A 24,080-nucleotide genomic window follows, 5' to 3' on the forward strand; every position below is an offset into this window, starting at 1 on the left:
TATATACTCACACCTCTCGCCACCTGCCTCATCTGCATGTGATGTCACAAGAGTGCAATCATGGCTGAAGATGATGATTACAACAGGCTAGGAGGGAGAGGGGCAATAACCCACATAAACGGACGTTTATTGAGTCCCCAAGCAGCGAGTAAAACAGTGACTGCTCAGCAGGTCAATGAACTCTCCTGCGATGGCTTTATGGTCACACACTCTACTTTTACTGCGGTGGACTCTAAAATCAAAGAAGAGCTTTGTTTTAAAATACAATCTATCTATTTGAAGTAGTTTGTTATCTCTAAAAAGGAAACTGTCTGGTGTGTAAAAGAGATCACTACATACTTATTCAAGGTCTTTATTCAGAGAGCAGCATCTAAAAAGTGCCAGACTATGATGAAAGTTTGTGACACAGTATGACTTATTTCATGAGTACTTTACAAAATCTAGTTATAAAACTTTAAATAATTATTTTAGTGTTTATTGTGCTCAAATGGCATGTATTCCTAAATAAAGTTGTGTTTAAAGAACAAGGCTGGTAACATTCTACATTTTTGTTGTTTCTAAATCCCATGAAAAGACCAAAACTGACAATGTGTAAGTTGGTCTCTCGATACTTTCTGACTCTCCCACCCTGTCTGTGGCTCTCAGCCAAGTCCATTTGTTTCTACTGAGGACATAAATAATAAAAACAGGTCATGAACATATACTTTATTTTGTAAAGAGGCTTAAAAGTTTCCCAAATCAGCTGCTTTCTGTAATTTTTAGCAAACATTATGTAAACCGGAGAAAATTGTGCTTTTGCAACAGAATGGTTGCTGCAAAGAGTCTGAGAGGCAACAAGAACTTTGCTGGAGAACTAACTGTCCCTTAACAAGCACATACTATTGCTGTCACTTTTAATTCAAAATTTGACCATTTGAACTTAATCATAAAATCTGTAAAATGTGTTCAAAATTCGCAGTATGTGTACAACTCAAAGGTCCACTTACTTGCTTTTTGGAACTTTAACTGAAAATTAACAGTCTGCAAGCTCAACAGGTCATGTCATGTACTCTGACAGGGAGGTGTCTGCAGTTTGTACTCTGATGTATTGCAGAAAACATTGCTGAACTGATGATCAATCATAATCATCAGACCATGTGTCCTAAAAAGAAGAAAGATGTGGATAAAGGTAAGGCTGTTTGGACACTTTGTAAAACGCAGGTGCTTTACAGTGATGTTACCACAATATCCCTCAAGTGAGGCAGCAGAGGCATCGAAAATCAACAGGAAAACATCAGTTCTTTTCAGATCATGCTACAAGCGTTGCATTCAAATTATTTTGAACGCTTGACGTGTCAGTACCCATTTCCTCTAACTAGATTTTTTTGAAAAAGTGCCCTAAAACATACATGAAAATGATGTTGACAGTAGCAAACTAAATCAACAGTATCAAAACCTCAGCACATGAGGAGGAGAATGTTGGGATGGTGGAGGGAGCGGCGCTGGCATGAGGGTGTCGGCAGTGTAATAGTGACAAGTGTAAAGTTATAACGGCCACACTGCAAATACTCATGAATATGATTGGATGTCAGTAATGGTGAAGCATAAATGAAACAGCTGATGCAAATCAGCTAATGACAGACACAACTTCGGTGGTCTCCCTGAACTAACTTTATACTCAGTGTGGCTCATTGCTATTCATGTTCAAGTACTGCTACTGTGTTAATATAAATTTTATGGCTTTCAATTGAGATTTTTTCCCCTATTTTCTTCTTTTTTCTTGATTTTCATAAACCATTTCCCTCAACCAAATGGATTAATCACCACAGATAATTAAAGGACTTCTAACACCAGATATGTGAAAATAAAGACATAAAGAAATGGAAAAAAAACCTATAAACAAGTGACAAAACCAACACTTCTTCAATCTTCTTCAAGTAAAAACACTGTAGCACAACCACACCATTAACATAATTACAGTATAATGTTGCTTGTACACATTGGTGGCTGAAAATTGTCCATTAAGGTGACTACATGACTGAAGCACCCCAGGCTTTCAATTCTGACAAACTGAATAGGTAAAAGCTTTTGATGCTGCACTTAACTTCGATCTCACACAATACAGGCATTTTCACAGACCACTGATAGTGTTTCTAAATCATGAGAAGGCAACATGGCCTTGGAGCTCTTTATAGATACATAAAACATCATATTGGCCAACATCCTATAAAAGACACCCACTATCTTTATCTCTCTTTTACTCTCTCTCTCTCTCTCTCACACAGACACTCACACGAGAGGTCAGTGTTCTGAAGGGCAGAAATGCAGTAAAAAAAAAAAAAAAAACCACCCTCCACTACCTTCCACTTTATATTTCTTTTGCTTCAGCTAGGTGAATTGTGTTTGACAACGTTTCAGTTTGACTTTTAACCCTCTTGCCTTTGACCCTGCAGCGTTCACACTCTGGAGGCTGATGCAGCATTTTGTGCAGAATTTCCAAGCTACTGTATGATGCAGACTTTGTCATGCACATTTCCTCTTATGGTTTCCACAGATATTGCTCTAATGTGAGGTGTTGAATTTGTCTGATATTTCTGTTGTACTTTGTGGTAAATGTATAGTTGAACCTATTTATATATAGAAGATGAAGCATATTTTTATTCATATCTTACCTTTATACAGCATGTCACTCTTGATTAGATCATGTCTTTCCTGAGACCATTTGTCCCTATTAAGCATAATGAGCTACTGCAAGTGCTGAAAAACAGACAGCAAACACATGGAAATAATAAATGATTTAAAAAAAAACATTAAAAAAAGTCAATATATTGCTCTAGGGATAGCAATGCTGGTCTGCTGGTCAGTCCAACACTTTAGTCTAGACTGAAATATCTCAATACCTATTAGATCAGCCTCTGCTGTACTTTGTGTTTAGTGCTAATTAGCAAATGTTAGCATGCTAACATGCTACACTAACACGGTGAACAGTATACCTGCTAAACATCTGTATGTTAGCATTGTCATTGTGGACATATTAGCAATGCTAGCTTTTAGCTGCTGTGCTTTGTTGAACTTCTCTCTCTAGCACTCTTTTTTATTCTTTACACAACTATTTATGTCACTTGTGATGTACAAACAAGTTCACCACTATGAATGCTTTCAAGTAGAGACTGTATGAAAATATAATGAATGATTAGCATATTTTACCTCACCATATGACAGATTTTCACTCTGTCTTCAAGTGTGGCTTTTGGGAACAGCTATGAACATTTTTGTGTTAATTCTTAATTCTCAAGTTGTTGTTTTTTTTTTAGCTTGTTACTCCTTAAAGTGAAGCAATGAGGGATTTTTAGAAGACTGAAGACATATTTCACAAGAAAAAGCTCAACATTTGAGAAAAGTCAACTGTAACAGATTTTTTTTTCTTTATTATCCCCATGTTGGAATCCCCTCTGTATTAACCCATTTACACTTAGCTTACACAACTTGTAATGCAGAGATAATGTCATAGCTCTATCACATTGTAAAGTATAGACATTCACATCAAATCTGCCACCATGTATATATAAAGAGGCAGTGTCGGACATATAAATAACATGTATAAAGTTGAGAGACAGTGAGGTAATTTAGTGTAATCTGATGTAATGAGAGGCTCTCTGTACGTACTACTGAATGTCTTGGCATTCTTGTTAAATAATGACGTGTTTTTATGCACTTGTAGCCTATCTGCAGCCACCAAAATTTAGTTTTATGCAGACTCTTATTTGTTTCAAGGTCAAACCACATCAAACCACAGTAGTAATAGTGAGCAAAGTACAATTGTCAGAGTTTATTGTCGATGTTGTAACCTTGTGGTTACAGTTTAATAGTAGGCAGTAATTTAAACTTTTGCTGAAACATTCACTTTTTCTCTGATCTCTAATTCCCCTGACTGTGAATCCTACTAGACAATGAGTAACTAGAATTTCTTGTCACACGTCAATGAAGTCATGCTTTACTTTCATCTCCCTTCTTGTTTTATGATAGACATCTTTCAGTGTACGCAGAGAAGGAGGGAAAATGAAGACAACAAAGAGCTGATGATGAATACAAAAAACAAGAAAAGAATCAACAAGAATATGAACAAGTGAACGAGGAGTTAACGAAGAACAAGAGAAGAGGGGGAAGGAAGAAAAGATTCTAAAGAAAGATACATATAGATAGATTCCTTTTATCTACAGCTATAAAGAGGGGATTTGCGATGGAGGAATTAAAGGAGGGGAGGCCTTGATATGCAAATGAAGCTGCTGCTAATCAAAGCAATAAGATTAGCCTTCCAAATTGAGATGAAGAAAGGCTCCATTATCTGGGCCGAGTGTCATGTTTAATAACGCGGAACGGCATGATAATTCACCAGTGATGCAACTGTAGCCTATGTGTGGGTGTGTATGAGTGTGTGTGTGAGAGAGAATGTGTGTGTTTGCGTTTATGTGTGTGTGAGTGTGAAAGGAAGAGAGAAAATATATATAGAGAGAATTAAACATGTGAAAGACAAATTGTGACCTTATATGACTGTGGGCATGGTTGTCACCTGACACAAGTGTGTGAGTTTGTGTAAGAGAGAGAGAGAGAGATAATAGAGGGAGCAGAAAGCTGGTGCCCCTGGGAAAAAGTGTGTGTGTGTGTGTGTGTTTGTGTGCACATGGTTGGTTTTGATGCAAAAGTTTCGTGCTCTGCTGTAAATCTATGCTATGCTGTATAAAGAGATGACTGCATTAGTAATGGTATGGTTAATGGAGCTTTAGGCAGACACTAGTGTATGTTCACACACGCACACACACAAACAGACAACGATGCCTCACTCAAATTTATTATTGTAAGAGAGTGATAAAGACTGTAAAGTATGACTGAATCAACTCAAGGTGGTACCACCAGGGTTATAGCACATAAAGAGGCTTTAAGAAGTCCATATTCCAACATGTGATTGACTTTGCACTTATCTTTTCAGGAATATTTTAGAGTGTCCTCGCTCAAGTAATTGCAGTAGCTTCTCTTTTGCTGATTTGTAAAATCTCTTTAGCAGATACGACTGAAGTGTAGAGTAGTAAGTATTGCATTACTATAAATAATGGCCTCTTTCAGAGTGTTATATCTTTATTATATGTATCTCATTGGATTATTATGAATTAATTAGTAGCTGAATTTTAGTAGTTGGTCAAGGTCGATGTTAAACTTTATACACTTCTATAACAATGGATCATATTTCACAAAATGATTGTGTGTTTTGTATGTGACATTTGTCCAATGTGTCCAAGTAGTTGATTGTAGTGGAGAAATACAATGTCTCTCTCTAAAGTGTACTGTACTAGAAAAGTAATAGCGCACTAAATGGAAATGAAAAGTGAAGAACCCAAAGCTGCACTGTATTTCATATCAAAAAACCAAAAAAAGACATAGTGTAATGTGAGAGGTGTCATTTGTTGTGAAGAACCCACAGAAAATCATCCGACTGCAGTTCCACTCAGCTCTACATTTTAGTTTCTTTAAACAAGTTTTGATTTTTACAGACCACAACTTTACTGTTTAGTAAGTCTTACTGCTCTCATCAGTGTTATTTCTAGCTGCAGCTTAGCAGGAGAACACAGTGGAGCGTTTCTTCTCAGGAGTGAATATTGGTCTTACATTTTACAAGTTGCCCCTTTCAGAGTGATATATTATTATGCATGTAAATTGAAGCTAATTTAAACTACTTTATATACTGTTGGATGGTTGTATTCTATAACAATGGATTACATTTCACAAAATGGTCACATGTTTGTATGTTAAATCTGTATCTGCAAAGAAAGTAATGATCTAAGACATTGTTTTGATCAGATCTCTCAGAGTTTTAGATGAACAAGAGAATGTTTACATTTATTTTACATTGTGCACCACAAAGTCATATTACTGGGGAAATTATATCAACTGCTTTACTCCACAAAGGGAGACTGACTTTTTTCTTCAAGAGTTTTTCACAGATGGTAGAATTAGTAAAGCATATGGAAAACTCACTTGCAAAAAATGTTGCTTCCTTGGGAAACCGAAAGAGAAAACAAAAACATGAGATCTGTGTGGAGAGATGAGGAGACTGTAATGTTCCTCATATGAATTCCTCAATGAAACTGACAGAAATGTCATATTCCCATCATGTTTTCTTTGTTATTTTTCACAGTTTGAGGTTTGACTGGCTCTCTTTTAATCACACCATCTCGTTGTGCCTACTTCTAAAATGGTTCAGTGGCCCTGATAGGAAAAATAGCATCACCAGCTGTTTATCTTGATGAACCAACTCCAAATATTTGCAAAATGTCAGTGAGTGGAAATTAATTAGAATCTTCTTTTACCAGTATTCTGGACATTCGATTAAAATGTATGCTAAATTTACATGGAAACCAAGCTAATGGAGGGGAAGAATGAACAAACGCAGTAGAAACATCTTCTTTGAGATAAAGTAATTTATGGCAAATTGGAGAAAAGGTGAGAAATCTGAGACATGCCAGCAATACAACTAGCGTGCAAGACAGGCCACCAATTGTTTATGGTAATAGTACCAGTCTATCATAACTAATTTGACCATGACTATTGATGGCTGAAAATGCTGCACATAGCACCTTTAACTTTGAAATGCCTGACAGGCAGAGCTGCCTCAGTAACTCGGGCAATGAGCCAATATAACCATTAAACACGGAGACAGAAATAGGCCACAGTAGCTGCCATCAGTAAGCATTCTGTTGTCGTTATCTGTACTGTTTCTCAATCCATCCTGACAGCCTTACCATCCTTTGGGGAAGGAAGAGGCAGTCACTGGTGATTATAAAGCCCCCACCACCCCCACCTCCACCCCTCATCCAGGGACCCAAATTATGCCTGCATTAATATTTCATATTACACAGGACTTGCAGAGAAACCACATGTGTACTCAGCCCTTTGTCTTCATGTCAAATGAAATATGCTCGGCAATCATCAGAGGGTGAACTGAGGTGGTGTGAGGAGGGGGAGGAAGGGAAGGGGAGGGGGGGTGAAGGGAGATGAGAGGAAAGGATGGTTGATGATGAGGACAAGAAGTAAAACCAGACAAAAAGTGGAGAGTTGAGGGGAAAGAAGAGGAAAGACAAGGTAAGGAGATGGAAGAGATGGAGAAGATATGAGAAGAGAGATGAGTAGGAATTAAAGTACAGGTGAGAGGAAAGAAGAGGAAGGGAGAGGAGTGAAGAGGAGGCTGAGGTAGAGTAGAGAGATAAAAGATGAGGAGAATAGATGAAAGGCAAGTAGAGAGGAAAAGGAGATGGGAGGAGAAGAAATACCTTGGTGCTTTTTAAATCATGTAGAGAGGTGAAGGCGTACGCTGGGCTGAGCAGAGGACGAAGAGCGCCGTTGATACATATTTTAGTTAGCCTTTGGTTAACAGCCAGTTTGATATTATATTTTAAAGAAACAATGAACGATTACAGCAAGATAGATATATGGTTAAAGGTGCAAAATGTAGTGAACAAATTAGATGTACTGTGTTAGCGATTTCATCTCAGTGTGATCACTGCAGAGATATGTATGAGTCTATATTATTTTAGCACGTAGACTGGGAGTAGATGATTCATGAATTACCTGTGTTTTATTCAGTGTTACAAAAGTGTGCAAAAGCCAGGAAACTTCACACTGAGGAGAGGACTTTTTCAGATGCTGTGTGTGGTCACTGTGCCCAGGTGCTGATGGTCAGAACCCCCAGCCCCACCACCACCCCCCACCCCAAAAGAGAACCCCAATATCATAGCTTCAGAAAGATCAGTCTATGAGAAAAGCTAACTGTGCATTAGCCCCAATGTCTCCTTTTCTGTTGCTACATGTGTAAATAGAGATTATACGGTGCGTTAATATGACAACTCTCAAGTTGTTGGGGGGGATTTTTGATTGAGCAAGGCTGTTTCCCCATGCTTCTAGTGTTTGTGCTTAGCTAGGCTAAACACGTTTTGAATGCATTATGGAACACATTGAAACTAAATCCTGCTCTGACAATAAATCAGCAAAGTTTCCAAAATAATGTAGATGAAAATCAGTGTTTTCTTTAAAGAGAAACTACACTGCTTTTACACATCAAAGTCTTCTTACAGGTCTTGTAGAGCACTACTGCTCATGTAAAAAAAATTGTAGAAAGTCTTATGTAGCTCCAGGGGGAGCTGCGTGATATCTTATAAACTGCCTCAAGTAATGTCACTTGAGTCAGCTGGGACCTGGTGGCTACAATGGGAAAATTGAAGACGTCACATTTTGACAAGAAAGAAGAAAGCATGGAATCTGGCTGCTGCGTATATTTTGATCCTTTAAATAAACTGTCCTGTAAATTGTTGGACTACTCTTTTTATTCAGGAATCAAAATGTGATATGCTATACCGTCTTGATGCATAAAATGCTACACTACCTATAGATTTTTGTTTTTTCTCCATTACTTTCCCTGTGTGTCTACCACACATGGAAGTCTATTTCTGTGTGCCATACTCTTTGTCTCTCCCCTTCCTCTCTTGTCTTTGTCTGACTGTCCCTTCCAGTCTGTCCCAGAAATTGCTGAAGACTGAGAACGATATGGATAGTTCAGAGTTGAGTGAAAAATGGGACAGTTGCCATACTGACCTTAAATTGGTCTTAACAAGCTCCTCAAAGCTCACACTGCAAAATATATGGCATGCTGGAGATGTGAAACTGGACATTAAAGACTCCTGTTGGAAATGTGGCTGCACACAGAGTATAAAATGGTCTTTTATAACTGCAATCTTTATAATGACAGAACTTTCTTTATCATATAAATCTGTAACTATAGAAAACCTTAAAACCTCATTAAATATGGAAATTAAAATATGTGTATCTCAAAGGTTTATCTGTACGCCTATCCATAGCTCTTTATATTACACACAAGATTCATTATTGATTATATCATGTTAAATATATGTTTAGTAGCCTTAGAGGCTAGATAAACCACTTTGTTTTCATGATATTCAATTATTTTTGTTAAATTTATGGAACAGATTATGGATGACTGTAAAAAAGCCCACCAAAAATAGAGAATGGAATAAGAAAAAATCATGTACTTTCAGTTAAATGTGACTAGATGTGATTAGGGAAAACAGTTTAGACACAGTGATTGGTTCAGTGATTGGTTGAAGGCTTTGTATGTGAAATGTGTGTGTGTGAAGTGTTTTGTAATGTTGGGTTTGTAGTGCTAGTCATTTTAATTTTGAAGGCTGTTATTTGACCTGACCTGCTTGCTGAGATACATAGAAAAATATGGTGATGGTGGTGATGCAAGAAACATTCTAGGTTTTATTTGCTGGCTGATGATGTTAATGCAAAAGTTTTAATAAAATCCCATTTTTATCTTGTAATACTGGCAACCAAAAGTGCCAGTGTGAAATCTTATTGTTGTTATACATGTAACATGTTCACAGCAAACCACTTACAACTCTGGCCAAAATGTCCTCTTTGTGGCTTTTCGGTGTGAAGATCGAGAGGAGATGTATGTGATGTAAAATGTTCTGATTTTTCTTAAATTAACAAATATTTTATCTTCAAACTAAAATAAGCACTTGCTTACTGATCACGTTTGATTCATCACTGTCTGTGTGCATATAATATTTAGTAAACACCATAGACTATATAAAAATATGGACATAGTTACCATGACGTCACCTGTTGGTTTCTGAAGAGTGGTTTTGAAGCTCAAAGTGAGCCGCTCCGGCCGTCGCCATCTTGGCAGTGCGTGATGCTGCCTAACTCCCAGCCAATCAAAAATGGGCAAAGAGGTGGGCCGAATGACTGAAACAAGCCACCTAACGGCTGGCGGACCTGTCACTCAAAGCAGCCATGTCCTTCATTATGTATAACTTTACGGCTTAATAAAATTTAAACGGGTGAATTATAAAAAAATTCATCCCCCATACAGTTGTCATGAAAGGGGAAATTAGCTATAGAGACCAAAACCATTTTTTGTACCAGGCTGTAAACATGTTTATTTCTGCAGTGATGTTGGCCATTTTAACATGGGGGTCTATGGGGAATGACTTGCTTTTGGAGACAGCCTCAAGTGGCCATTCAAGGAACTGCAGATTTTGGCACTTTTGCATTGGCTTCATTTCACAGCCCCAGAAGTTGCCGCTTGGTAAACACCCAAGAATTAAGGCTGTCGCATTTTCAAAAACTTGAATTCGAACAAATTCAGACTAATGTGATCTGTTTAAACTGATTCAAACACAACCCACATGGCTGAATACTTAACTATGCTGCCTCCACTTTGGGTGACTAGCCAATATTGCTGCAAGGCAGTTACATTTTATAAAGGTGTGATATGGCAGGGGCAACTCTATAAAGTTAGCAAACAGCCTTACCTTTACCTGTATGATTATGGTGTTGAATTTAAAATGCTTCCTCACATTACTTCTCAAATGTTGTGATTATCTGTTCAGCATGGCTCACTAATTTACTCCATTTTGAATTAATGAAGACAGTTTACTGATAGGTCAACCAACACGTTCTCATCCCAGGTCGTCAAATACCGACATCTTGTCACGTCCCTCTGGGTTTTCAACTAAATCCAATGTAGACCCATCCGCAGCAGTATTACACGCTCAGAGCAACAGGTTAGGTTTAGACACAAAAACACATGGGTAGGAAAATGGCACCTTATATAGACGTCATCGGTCTCATGGCTTCTAAAAATTACGAAGATGGGTTTACATTGTAGGTATGTGCAGAGAGCCCAGTATTTGTATTTGTATCTGTATTTGTTAAGGCAGCAAAATTATTTGTTTTTGTATTTGAATAAAAGTGGAAAGAGGCTTAAAAATCCTGTTTTTGTTTTTATTACGCTTTTAATTTTAGAAAATTAAAATGTCCTAGATCATAGATGACTGCACTGACTACTGAGCTAAGAGTTTACTCATTGCCTCATTGCTGACAGACCTCTACTTATTTATACACCTATAACACAGAGACAACATACAGTATAATGTGTAGGTAAGAACTTCAAAGACAATTCTTGCTTTGCACTTTTCATTTATTTCCTATTTTTTACAACCTAACTTTGTGGAAAGGAGAAGGGAAACAACAGTTATGGAGAGTCCTTTGGGAGCACTCGTGTGTGTCAGTAGCTCAGTATTATCTCTGGGGAACACCGACAACACCAGGGGTGATGTCCAAATAAGGAAATGTGCGTCATGTAGCAAGTGGACGTGACTCCCCTAGTTGAGACCTGCTGATACATGTAACAGCAGAGCAGAAGAGCGAGACTGAGATAGCGTTAAATATTTTTGAAATATTTGTATGAAACAAATATTTGTCAAAAAAACACCCACTATTTGTGCTTTGCTGAATAATGTATTTGTATTTGGCCACATACCCATTGCATTGGTGTTAGATGAAAGCCCGGTGCATCTCATACAGGCGCCTCATTTGACAGCTGCAAACACCACGGATGCATAGTAGTTCTGTTTATACTACTTTCTGGAGTCCGCTTGGAGGACGTGTTCTACACATGTGCAGTAGGTAGGTGTCTATTGATTGTAGCATAGTGGCTGCACAGACCGCACGGTCACAACAAATTGGAGAACAGATGTTCACACAGAGCCTACATGTACACCCTCTGATGACGAAATTTACGTCATGCAGACCCTCGCATACTTGTGGATGTGAAAAGTATAATTTTGGCTTAAAGGGCACCAGATGCTGAGGGGTATGACAAAGCGTTGGTATTTGACGCCCTGGGGATGAGAACAGGTTGGGTCAACAGAACAGGGAATTTTGAATTTGATTAAATGATTACAGATGGATTTTATTTCCCATGTTTGAACATAGAAAAGCAGCAGTTTAAATTCCAAATAAAAACTGACAGCCCTAAGAGAAATCTGGAGTAAACTGTGCAAATTTAGACAATCAGGTACATGCAAAGATGAATCATGCAAAGATGATTCAATTCAAATAACACCCCACGGGCCTGAGCCCCTCTAGAACAAATCTCTTTATGTCTGAGATCGCCTGTCCAACAACAAACAATAAAAGCCATAAATCAAGCTTATCTGCCCATCACGATAAATGGCACATCCCCCATATAACTTTGATAACACAGATACAGGTGGTGTTGGGTTCATCCCATTGTCCATAAATAGGGATGGTGTCACCAACAGATGGGGTTTCTCTTGTTGAAAACAAAGATGCACATGCACACGCACATTCTGACTGATAGGTGATTTATTCTCAGGGTTCAAAATGTAGAAAAATGGAAAAAAAGACATGCTCTTCTCCTCTCCAAGAGTCTTTATTGGCGACTACTTAGAGCTTCATACTTGTTAATTACACATAGACACACACACACACTTGACAGGGAGCCACTAGCTGGTTGGTTGGCTGATTAACACTAGCTCATCTGTGGTCGAGTGTGCTCCCATCACGATGAGATTGCTGCAGCCTCTTGTTAACCCTCATTGTATGAAACAACCCAGTGGCTCACCTTCAAGCACACTTATCAGCCTCTTATTCGCAAACCTCTCTCACTATCAACAATTATGTCTGTGTACGTGCGTGTGTACGTGTGTGTGTGTGTGTGTGTGTCTGCACGAGTGTGTATCTTTGTCCCTCTCACTAGCTAGGAAGTTAGCAACAGCAGCTTCAAGAGTGCTTCAATATCCTCTCCCTCTAACCTGATTATTAATTACAGTCTGCCTCCAGCTGACCGCAGCCCAAACACTGTCTAACACTGTTACCAAGGAGACCGACACAAACTCATTCACAAACAAGATTCAGGAAACATAGACTCAAGCACGTTCGCAGCACAGCGGTCGCTCTGTTTTTTCAGTCTACTCGTCTCTGTAATATTTAAAAATATTTTATGTATCCTAATTAAAAGTTTTTGAATCATTTCACATACAAGTGAAAAGTTGACATTAAGGTGACACCTGTAACTAGCTTGGCATCATGTCAAAGGCATCCTAACACACTGAGATGAAACCCATCATCTGGTTGCAAAACGGTAAGTTGATCAAAGCGACTGCGTGCCAGAAAGTCAGTCATGCCTGAGCTGTGCGGCACTCAGCAGTAATCAGCCTGGAGCTGTGCCTGCAGCGAGGCTGAGGGACATCAGTCTTTAAATGGGCTTCTGGCAATCAGATGTGTGTGTGTGTGTGTGTGTGTGTGTGTGTGTGTGTGTGTGTGCTTGTAACACACTTATGTTGAGATGGAGAGCAGATTAAGTACTTGCCAGCAGAAAAATATGGCTTATAATTCTACACAAGTGTGTCCTGTGTTATTTTAGTACCGGCCATACGGTGCTGTTTTGACACACACATTCTGCAAAATGCTTACAGTCTCTCCTGGACATCATACGAGAACGCCCTGTACTCTTTTGTTTCAAGGCTTGAAGAAAATAGAGAAGAAAATAAGCAAACCCTCAGAAGAGCTTCTTATCTACCAATGAAGCAAGTAAACAAAATCTGCAGTAATAAATTCAATCAAACATATATTAAAGTTCCCCTGTGGAGTTTTCTTTTAACAGTTTTTATTGAGTGTTTCTCACCAAAATGCATTTTGTGTATCCTTGAGGCCTAATGAATGTGTGGAACCCCTTTCCTTCCCCATAAAACATTAGCAAAGGCAATTTTTAAAATATTTTAAAACCTGCATTGTTTCAATCCACACTCTTCCTCACCTTCGATCACTTTCCTAATAAGTGGAATAGTGTGAAACAGTCTATAGGAATGAGTCAGGCATGTGCATCCTTATGTACACACCTGCCACGATCTGCCATGTTCAGATTGACCATAGCAATGTACACACTGCTGTCGTGCTAATTTTCCACCGCAGTATAAACCACTGTACTGGAGTTATTGAATGGTATTTCAGCCTCTCACTGTAGCATTTTCCGACTGAAAATAGAAAAAAAAAAAAAAAAACGGAAAAAAAAAATGTAAGGGTTTGAAAGAGGACCAGGATGAGTTGTTTCAAATGAGATGATGAAAAACATTCCTGAAAACTGAGTCAGAATTTGGCATTGCACAATTGTAAGGTAATATGTTGAAATATAGCATTCATGTTACAAAGTATCCTACCATGAATGTGCACTTGCATGTGTTCGAATTGCCAACGGAGGACCTTGCCAGATACATTGCCTTTGCGTTGCAGCAAAAGTTGGCCAGGTTCACCTTTTTTTGCAGGACGACAGTTATTTTTTCAGGACATTCTTAAAATTAAATGACCACATAGGTTGATTGTACCAGCACCCCAGAATGACCCATGGGAGCGTTTTCTAATATGCTGCCTCTAACAGTGCTTTCCAAAACCATTACAAATCACTTTTAAAAATAACAATGTTTAATGGTGTGACAACGCTGTGGTTAAGGTCTGGTTAGGCACAAAAACCACTTGGTTAGGGTTAGGGAAAGATCATGATTTAATTTATGAGTTAAAATGATCACTTGAAATGTGGTGTGGGTTAACAGTATGGCAACAGTAAACACCACAACAATCGTAGTTACGGTTTTTAAAAAATTGTCCTGACTCGTGGTTCAGAGCGTGACACTCAAGACACTGGAAATGTGAAGCAACCAGTGGTCTACTTTTTGCCATCTATCTATCTAGCCACCCACCCAACCCACCTCTTCCGATTATGGAAATTTGTCACCTTATGTTGACGTCATCTGAACTGTGTCACTTCTCCAGGTCATAATTATTACATGCTGTGTCTGTCACTCAAATGTAACTATAGGTTGTTTTTGCTGGCTGAATTTTCGACCTATTCTGTTGTTTTCCTTTTGAAGATGGGCTGCTTTTTTTGCCAGAGCCCTCTGCTTTTGCACTCTACTGCGTCAACACAGTCGCCTCTTTTCAAAGAATGAGGGGGCTGTGTTGTTGCCTGTAAGAACACAGAAGACCACCCATTGTCTTGATCCTTCTGGTCTTGCTGTTTTGAAATGAGTGTACATCTGTGTGTGTGTGTGTTTCCACAAGCAGGAAAGCCTCTCGTTCTTTGAGAGATGAATGGGTTGAATACAGTTTCTAGTGTACTCCCCATAAAGCTTCAGTGACGTTTCCATCTGCTGACTGGAGAATGGAAGGAGTTCGACCTCATGCTGCTGCTCTAGTGTTGAATCTGCTCAGCAGGGACATTAGCAGCTTTGAAACAGTCTCATAATCCTTAGATATTATGCAACTAAGTAACCACCAATTATGATGACACACACAAGATGGTTTCTGAACGTGCTCCAGATCTACCACCATGTCCAAAAGTTTGCATCACAGGTAAGACTTCAGTTGGCTTTTTCCAAAGACAAAGTCATCTGATTGTTGGAAAAGCAGGGAAAATATCTCATTGGACTGTGATATTTGATTCACGGTTATAAAGTTCAGCACTCCTTATGCCAGATTTGTGTTTTACTTTGATGCAAATAGGTTTTAATTGCAGTCCTCTTACAGTGTAAATACCTCACAATTGGCAGAACAGAAAAAGCACAGGGGTAAATTAATTGTGACTCAATTGCATTGAAGTGTCCACTAAGCCATGTCTGTGAACTCACACACATGAGAGCAGGGCCCAGAACTGGACCACCTTATAGGAATGCGGTCATCATTAATGTTAATAATTGCACCTGTGCTTTTCCTGCTGTGACATGTCAAAATGTCTTATAAAAAGGTGTATGTATGTATTCTTTTTAATTGCAAAAATGTCAAAGAATTGAATTTTGCTGACATTTTAAATGCACTTTTGTCATGATGCATACAACAGCAATTCTACCTTCAACTTTGTCATAGTTTTGCCATGCGATCACCTTTCCATATTAGAATGCACTTTTTTGCTTCTTTTTCCTTTGTAAGTTGTTTCATGTTGCTTTGAAAGCTCAGATGCAAAGTGGTGATTCTCTGAACTTCGTCAAGTTGCCACATTGTGCTGATTGGTATTAAAATGAGTCGCCTGAGTAGCTGCCTTTGGAACTTTGATTCACTCACTTCAAAGTGCCTTTTTCATGTGGTGTTCTGTTATTTTGTCCGCCCCCTGTTGAGTGGGGAACAGAGGAGAGTCAAAACCAATATGCTGCTGGAGATAAAAGTAGAGAAACAGATAGTGAACAGGATGGGAATAAGTGATGATGGCAGGGGAAATATAATGTAAGGGGAAAAGATGTGGTTCATTTAGTCATTCTTTCTAATAGGCCTTTCATTCATGTCCACACGGGGGAGTGGATGGGATCGCTCGACTCAAGCAATTATACTTCTACATCATGACAGATGGGGCAGGGGGATGACTGTGGGGTGGACTGGGGTCTCCCTATTGGTAAGAGGGATTAAATGTAAGAAACTGGGGAGGGGGGGACCCTGATGTAAAAAAAAGGGCGGGTAGGGGGAAAACATGGAGAGTGCGGGATACAGAGCTAATGGCAGCTAACGGTTGATTGGCTGTGACTGCCAGCCAATGGGTGTAAGAGAAGAATAAAGCGTCTCCGATGGTGATTAGAAATTCTCCACTAATGACAGCTGGGGGAGGGGAGTAATGAAAGGAGGTTTAATATGTGTTGAGTGTGTTTGTACTGGATGAATGAAAAACAATGAATGAATATAATGAATCTCAAAAGAATAGTGAACATCTGTGTGTGTGTATGTGTAGCTTCAATAACACACGAAATACAAAAAATGTGTCTTTTTTTTTTTTTTTACAAACATGAATATTCTCCAAGTTTTTCAGATGTCTTTGTACAGGTTTTTATATATATGTAAATGTATTTTGTACATATGAGAAATGCTCATTTACATAACATGATTAACATGAAGTAATTAACATAACAAACAAGCAGAAATAGCTTTTTATATCTCCTCTGTTGTCTCTCCATTGCCCTCTCTATGCCACCTTTCTGTTTCTAAATCCTTTCATCTCGCCTCTTTCTTTATTTCCTCGTACCTGTAATTTCCAGCTGATTTATCTTTGTTTCTCTGCTCCCTCTCTATGTCTTCTTGGTCTTCTTTTTAGCAAGGTAGCTGTGGTAGTAGAAGTTGCTGAAGAGGGCGATTAGACTGAGAGAGTAGCCCACCACAACCATGTTCATGGAGTCAGGGAAGTCACAATCAGCGAACAGGTTGTAGGTGGTGTGGATGGTCACAATGAGAAATTGGAGCTGGTAAGAGACAGAGTGAGCAGAAACAAAGACAGGAATGAGTGACCACAACCTGGCCATTGCAACTAGTGGACACAGACACTGGCTGTGTCAGTTAATTCTGTCAACAGCAAGAGGTAAAGATAGCTAGCAGTACATCCTGCCATACTGCACTCCGTCTAAAGACAGAAGGGTAACACTTTATTTTACTGGTCCCTTAATTTTATACTAATTTCCTAGAAGTTTTCTGAGTAATTTGAAGGTATTTAATGGTTAATTTTTAGGACATTTTTACAAAGAGGGTGGTGCAAATTGGTACAAGTAATAAGAAAAAACTGTTGGTAAGTAAACATACGCACTATTGTTAATTTGCAAAAATTCTTACTTAATTCAACTCTTGACGATTCTTTGACAGAAAACACTCCGTTTTCAGTGTGTAGTTTTGCGCATCAAACGATATATTAGTATATTAGGCTTTTTCAATCATTTCCTAAAAGTAGCTGCTAATTCTGAGGACATTTCTTTGAAAGCTTTATGTAATTTGGTAGTATACAGGAAATGTGCTTGCTCAAGTATTTAAGAAACAAACTAATATTCTAATATATCGTTTAACAAACAAAACTACACACTGAAAACCAACTAAACCAACTTAACATTTTTTTAATTTTTTCTTATATTTTGTACCAAACTGCACCGCCTTCTCTGTAAAATGTACTAACACTTAACTTCAAATTTCCAGGAAATTAGTATAAAATTAAAGAACCTGTATAATAAAGCGTTACCAACAGAATATATGAGGACTTTACCAAAACAAAACTCAAATACCAAGAATTTGAAACATTCTCAGACCAAAAGCAAAGCATATTTACCAAGGCAAAAACCTGTCATTGCCATTGAAGCAGCTAAAAATGTGAGAGCATATCAATTTATGATATAAAATATTTTATTTAAAATTTTGTTTGTAACAATTAATTTTTCTTTAATTATAGTTGGCTATATTATGTAGTGTAGTACTTTTTAATACAGTAATGTACAGTAGTTAAATAATTTATCATAGTGTTGTATTGTGCACATGGTGTAGTATGTCCAAACCTTTTGTTTTTTCATGCTTTGGCAGTGTAATACTTAATTAAGGTAGTGCCAATAAATCTTGAGAAACCACTACAACCTATGAGGCAATGGTCACAGAGGCAGCCAAAGGCATTGGTAAGCTACTTTCGTTAGCGTTCTCGCTAGCAGGGCTGCACATGTAAGTGTTGCTCTGAAAACAATACTTACAAATCTCTTTCACTGCCTACTAGGGGTGCAACGGATCACAAAACTCACAGTTTGGATTATATCATGGATTTGAGTCATGGATTGGATCATTTTTCGGATCAGCAAAAAAAAAAAGGGAGGGAGACAAATAAAACTAAGTTTTCCATATATTCTGTAAAACACTTAAAGCAAGGAACTTTTGCCCATGGTCTTAAATGAAAACAACATTCAAGATGTCCAGTGTTTAAATAAAAATCTTAAAATATATAAAATATTCAATGCTCAATTGTGCATTGCTAATGTAAGTTAGCAGCTTGATGGCTAATTAGCTGCTCAGCTGCAGCACATTAAACAACATGTAAAAATACCTGCAGATGTCACTTCGGACCCGTTAAATGCTGGTTTGGTTGTTGCTCTTCAAAATCCCTGTTAGCGACACGCTGTCTCTCCATGACTTGTACTTACCGCAGTTTGTTTACTTTGTCTTAAATGAGACATTGAATTTTGCAATTAATCGGTGGTTCACATGTGTGCCAAACTGTGGGGGGTGATCCGTACGGATCACGGATCAACTGCGATCCATTGCACCACTACTGCCTACCTAAGTAAATTTATAATTTCAGTGTTACTCTTCCACTATCAAGGAAATTTCCCTTAAATTCTTTAATATATAGGATACCCTGGAGAAATATCTGATAATGAAAAACAATGTCAATCTACTCAAAGGTTAACAAACCGAATTTTTAATTATCACTGAAAACTCATGAAATTACATTGTCGAATACACAACACATCTGTGAAATATAAGATAAGATTATTCACACTGTCAGTAGTGGTCAAGCTGGCAGTAAACATGCTGGCAGATTAGCTTGCTAGCTCTCGTACTAGCCACCACGTGGGCCTCGTCTTGTAGGTCATAGCAGATCTTTAAGAGTCTCTCAGTGAGAGTGGCATTTAGTATGTCAGCTCTGTGTTACTATGAAGTAAATAATTGCATTTTCATAGAAAGAAATATTATTTGGATACTCTGCATTAACTAATATGAGCGATTCACCATGTTGCTAGCTTACACAGCAACGTTAGTGAGTTTTGTTTTTTTTTAATTAATCAAAGGATACTATAACTGGATAGTTAGCGGGAGAAGCTATAGTCACCCAAGCTGTACAGACAGGCAAGAATGTCAATCTAAGATAGACAAGTATCACAACAATTCTGTGTAAAGCTTGTCAGTCATTGACACTATGGACTGATCAATATCCATATGTCACTACATATGTCACAGAGTCACTACAGTATTCAGGCACCAAGCAGGAATTGTTTGTATGAATGAACATAATGGATGTTAACTAACCGCCCCACTCCACTCCACTCACCCGCACCTCCCTTTCCAATGTTCGTAGTGCCTCTCAAGATCTCCAGTGTCCTCAATCAACTCAACTACCTCAGCTTCAGTTCACTAAATTGTGAAGCCAACTGTTAATGAAGGCTTGGGGGTCACCTCTAAGGTCAGTTACATAATGGCAGTCAGCCACTATACTGACCTATAGGATGCAGCCAGATAGAAGGGAAAAAAAACCCTGCGGGATGCATTGTCTTCTTCATCAGCACCATGAATAGAAAACAGATGGTCCAGTAACTAGTTGAGGAGCATCAGTTCTGCTAATCCGTCTAGTTATACTAACAGCCAAACTGAACAATTACAAAACCAATAAGTAGGCGGCCATGGAAGGCTTCTTACAAGTTGTAGGAATATGCCAAGCTTCTTGGAGATACAGTCAATAGACAATTATACTGGTGATACCGTAATTTCACATATATGCAGCTGAATGAAACCTACTTCACTCAAAGATATCTTTGGCAATGTCTTTATTCCAAGACAAAAAAATGGATTAAAATCGATGCAGGAGAACCAGAGATATCATCTTTTTTATTCCACACGTCTTCATCCTTGTCAAAACCTGGTGCCTACATTACTCACAGTCCTCATCCTAAATGATTAGACTGAATTACGCTAAAACATAAAAAAGGACTGATCACCAAAATTACCCAAAGAGGTGGTCAGAGGTGAATTTCACAACTTCATCAAGACATATAAAGAATAAAATAGAAATACACACACATACACACACACACACACACAGGCAGATACTTACCAGCTGCAGGGAAGTGAGGTAGCGTTTCCACCAGAGGTATTTGGTCACGCTTGGTCCCAAAGCTGCTAGGCCATAGTACAGATACATCACCACATGAACCAGGGAGTTGATCAGACCAATCAGGAAAGCTGTGGACAGATACACAGGATGAGTGTGTGTGTGTGTGTGCTTTTGTGCATATGTGTCAGTGTGTATACTCTTGTGAAAGTATAAACTTATCAAGTTGAGTATACTAAGCACATCCATGGCCCCAACACATAATTTGCAGTTTAGAATTAATGCTACTTTCGCATTTTGAGAGTCTGGGTTGGTGTGTTGGCATGTACTCACACTGGCCCCCAGCCACATATTTAACCCCGGCCCACCAGTTGAAGATCATGGTTGCGTGATGGTAGACGTGGAGGAAAGTCAGCTGACTGTTCTTTTTCCTCAGGATGAAAAACATCTGAATCATGCAAACACACACAAAGGCAGACGTAAGAAATTGCAGCCGCACATTTATGTACACAAAAACTGCAGGTACAGAAATACATGTCAATGTAAGCATGTTCCAAAAAAATCACTCTCTTTGGGAGTTACATAACAAATGGAATACTTAAAATAAAAAAATAAATCCTGTTGTCATACTCACAGTGTCACTGAGCTCTATAACTTTGGAGAAGTAAAACCACCAGCACACTCTGGCCATCTGTGCAACAGGGTGAAAAAAATGTTATCAGTCCACTCTAAATTCATTTATTTACATGTTTTAAACTTCCAGAGTGAACTTAGTGTGTGTAAATTGTTTCAAGAATAAAAATGTATAAATGTGATGCTATATTTAAGCTGAAAATGAGCATTTCAAGAGGCACGCAAGGTTATTGCTGTATATTTTCGTCATCAAGTTCCTGTACGCCAAACTCTGTGTCTGGACTCATGAAAGGAATTCCAGAGTGAAGCTACACCAAGAAAGTGTTGCATAAAGTACCATGTAGTGACAAGATTTACCCTCATGGCCAGTGGGCTGTCGCTGTAGTCGACTGGCTGGCACAGCAGACTGTATCTGGCCAACCAGGAAGAGGCCGTGAACTGGAAAGACAAAAGCCGCTTTCATCTCTGCCTTGGTTTCTCACAATCAGCACGGGGACCTTTCATCCCATTTTCTCACACACACACATTGCACTGCGAATTGAGTGAAATCACTTCCTGTCTCACTGACTCCCACACTGGACAGAACACATAAGAAATGTGACACCCCCAGAGATTTACATCAGTCTGACCTAACAGATGTGGAGGAGTTTTGTTCTATTGAGTAAAAATGGCATGTACTACCATCAAACCAGGACTCTAACAACAGTGTGGACAGTTCCCACATACATTAGTACCTCATAGAACATGTAAGCAGACAGGCAGACCATGGCAAAGTTGTAAACTATCAGGACAGGTTTGAGGTTGATTGGCTCCCTCTTCGCCATCAGCTTTGGCCCTGCCCATATAATGATAAGGTAGCAGAGAAAGATGCAGCTGATAGGCAGAGGAGAGTAGACCAGCAACCAGTGATCTGTCCTCTTGTCTAGACAGAGAAAAAGAGAAGAGACAAAAGCAGAGATCAAGAAAAGACTGCTGATGTCTAAAATATCTATCATTGAAATACTTAAAAAAAATACATAAATAAACTGAAAACAAAAGCATACCTCCTTTTTCCAGAATCCCTTGGTAAAATAACTGGGCTTTCTGCCACATGGTGATAGCCTGAAAACCCTGAGATGCACATTATTATAATAATAAAAAAAAAAATTTTAGCCAGTAAGTGCAAAACTGAACCAAAACACTGTGGTCAGAATAACATTTAGGAGATGTGCAACCCACTCTACCATGGACAACATGCTAAAATAAGGCCAAACTATTAATAATCAGATCTAAAAACTGCATTGGGTACAATTAAAAAAAAGTATTCTTCCTGAAAAGTAACAGCATATTTCATGCGGTCATATAAAACATCCTCCTTTGTGTTCGAAGGTCTTAAAGTAAAGAGAAAGAACATCCCACTGCAAATTTGATGAAGCCACACAGAGATGATCTGGATTATAACCCAAGGATTAAATTCACTAATCCAAACGTATCTCTTGATAATGCGTAATAACTAATAATCCTCTTGATAAATGGCTGCTTAATGTGGACGAGAGGGTGATGAATTTCCAACAATTTCCAACATATGACAGTGCTGCCCTCTAGTGTTTTGTATGTTCCCTCTCCTCCATCTTGCTTTGTGTTTCCCACCGTGGTGATGACACATTCACCAGCTGAAGTTTGGTCTATAAATAAAGAAACTCCAACACAGTCTTTATCACTTGCTATGTTCAATCTTTTAGGCAGAATAGCTGCAGAGCATAGATGATCTCTCCCTCTATAGTTTCTTTATTCAAGATCATTTTTTCTTCAAGATTTGATCTCCAAGACTGGACAAAATTAACATTTAAATATATCTTGGTCCTTTCAGTTTGACTTGTCCTCTTTTTCACTATTGGTAGTATAAAATGTTCACATTTTTGTCCTTTTTCCATTTTTGTCGCTTCTTTTCTATACCTGCTCTGATTTTTCTGGGAGCCTGATGTATGTCTTTCTTGAAGCAAGAAGATGCATCGCTAATTCATCTGTTTGTTTTGCTCAAAAAGTAGCAAAATTAGAGTGTGATTTTTGGGTAAATCCACTTAAACACAGTTTATCTACCTATTTATTTCTAAAGTAGTGTTAACATGGCATAAATCTGTACAAAATTTCCTAGATACATACATCAAATGTATAAAATGAGTCTTACAAGAGGAAGCATGAATGAATATATTTCTACTCAAACTTTTTATTTAACATTCCACTATTGAATGTAAGTGAAAGCACTCGCTATTGGTAGAAGCAGCAGACTGTGTAGACAAAGCTAAGCAGTTTAGTGCCTCCTTACTGGGATTTACAGAGGAAAATCCCTGACAGAGCCAGGCTGCTACAACCTGCTCAGGTTTAGCATTTAGAACACTGCTGAGTGGAAATGTGTAACAAAATACTGCAAAACAAGTTGATGAAAATTACAGCAGCAGATAATGGTTAAGGTTAAAATGGATAGTTAATAACAACATCTAACAGTTTTAAGCACAATAGCCATTAACCTCAGCAACCTGTGATCTTCACAGCTGATGTTTGCTGGCTGTTTGATAAAGTGTTAATACAGAGGCGTAACACTCACAGGAAAATATGACAACAATTCTGTTTAGTCAGATTATAATGATCAACTGTTATTCTCTTATTTTTCTGTAATATGCTGACTAAATCACATTTTAAAGTGGCCGCACACTTGCACAAATGTTACATCCTTGCTCTTTTTAATTAGTTTTTTTACATTCTAAGCCCCAAATTAACAATGACATGTTACAAGGAACAGGACAACTCTGATAAAGTGACGTTACCTTCATTCTGATGGTGACTGGTTGTGATTTTCCTCTTTAGTTCATCCACCGGTCAAAAGGATGCTGCATCTCAGTCATGTGTTAAGCAGCACTGAGGTAATCCACCTGTTCTCTCTGTGTATATG

General features: G+C 38.4%; 1 protein-coding gene across 2 annotated transcripts; it reads right to left on the reverse strand.

The window, feature by feature from the left end:
- Nucleotides 1–91: 91 nt before the first annotated feature.
- On the reverse strand, nt 92–24,039 carry elovl8a (ELOVL fatty acid elongase 8a). 2 transcript variants are annotated; one of them, XR_006406373.1, is made up of 10 exons: nt 23,956–24,039; nt 22,195–22,261; nt 21,886–22,073; nt 21,509–21,589; nt 21,153–21,209; nt 20,852–20,966; nt 20,522–20,649; nt 16,919–17,132; nt 987–1,141; nt 92–232 (listed from the first exon to the last, which is right to left on the reverse strand). XR_006406373.1 is itself a non-coding variant. In XM_044367311.1 (8 exons), exons 1-8 carry the CDS (start codon nt 23,959–23,961, stop codon nt 16,962–16,964), a joined length of 813 nt encoding a protein of 270 aa, XP_044223246.1. In that variant the 5' UTR covers nt 23,962–24,039; the 3' UTR covers nt 16,692–16,961. The 2 variants fall into 2 exon arrangements, 1 of the variants encoding a protein (XP_044223246.1); XM_044367311.1 differs by lacking the exons at nt 92–232; nt 987–1,141 and having other exon boundaries at nt 16,692–17,132.
- Between the last annotated feature and the right edge of the window lie 41 nt (nt 24,040–24,080).

The sequence above is a fragment of the Thunnus albacares genome, chromosome 12 (genome assembly GCF_914725855.1).
Source record: "Thunnus albacares chromosome 12, fThuAlb1.1, whole genome shotgun sequence".
NCBI classification, from domain to species: domain Eukaryota; kingdom Metazoa; phylum Chordata; class Actinopteri; order Scombriformes; family Scombridae; genus Thunnus; species Thunnus albacares.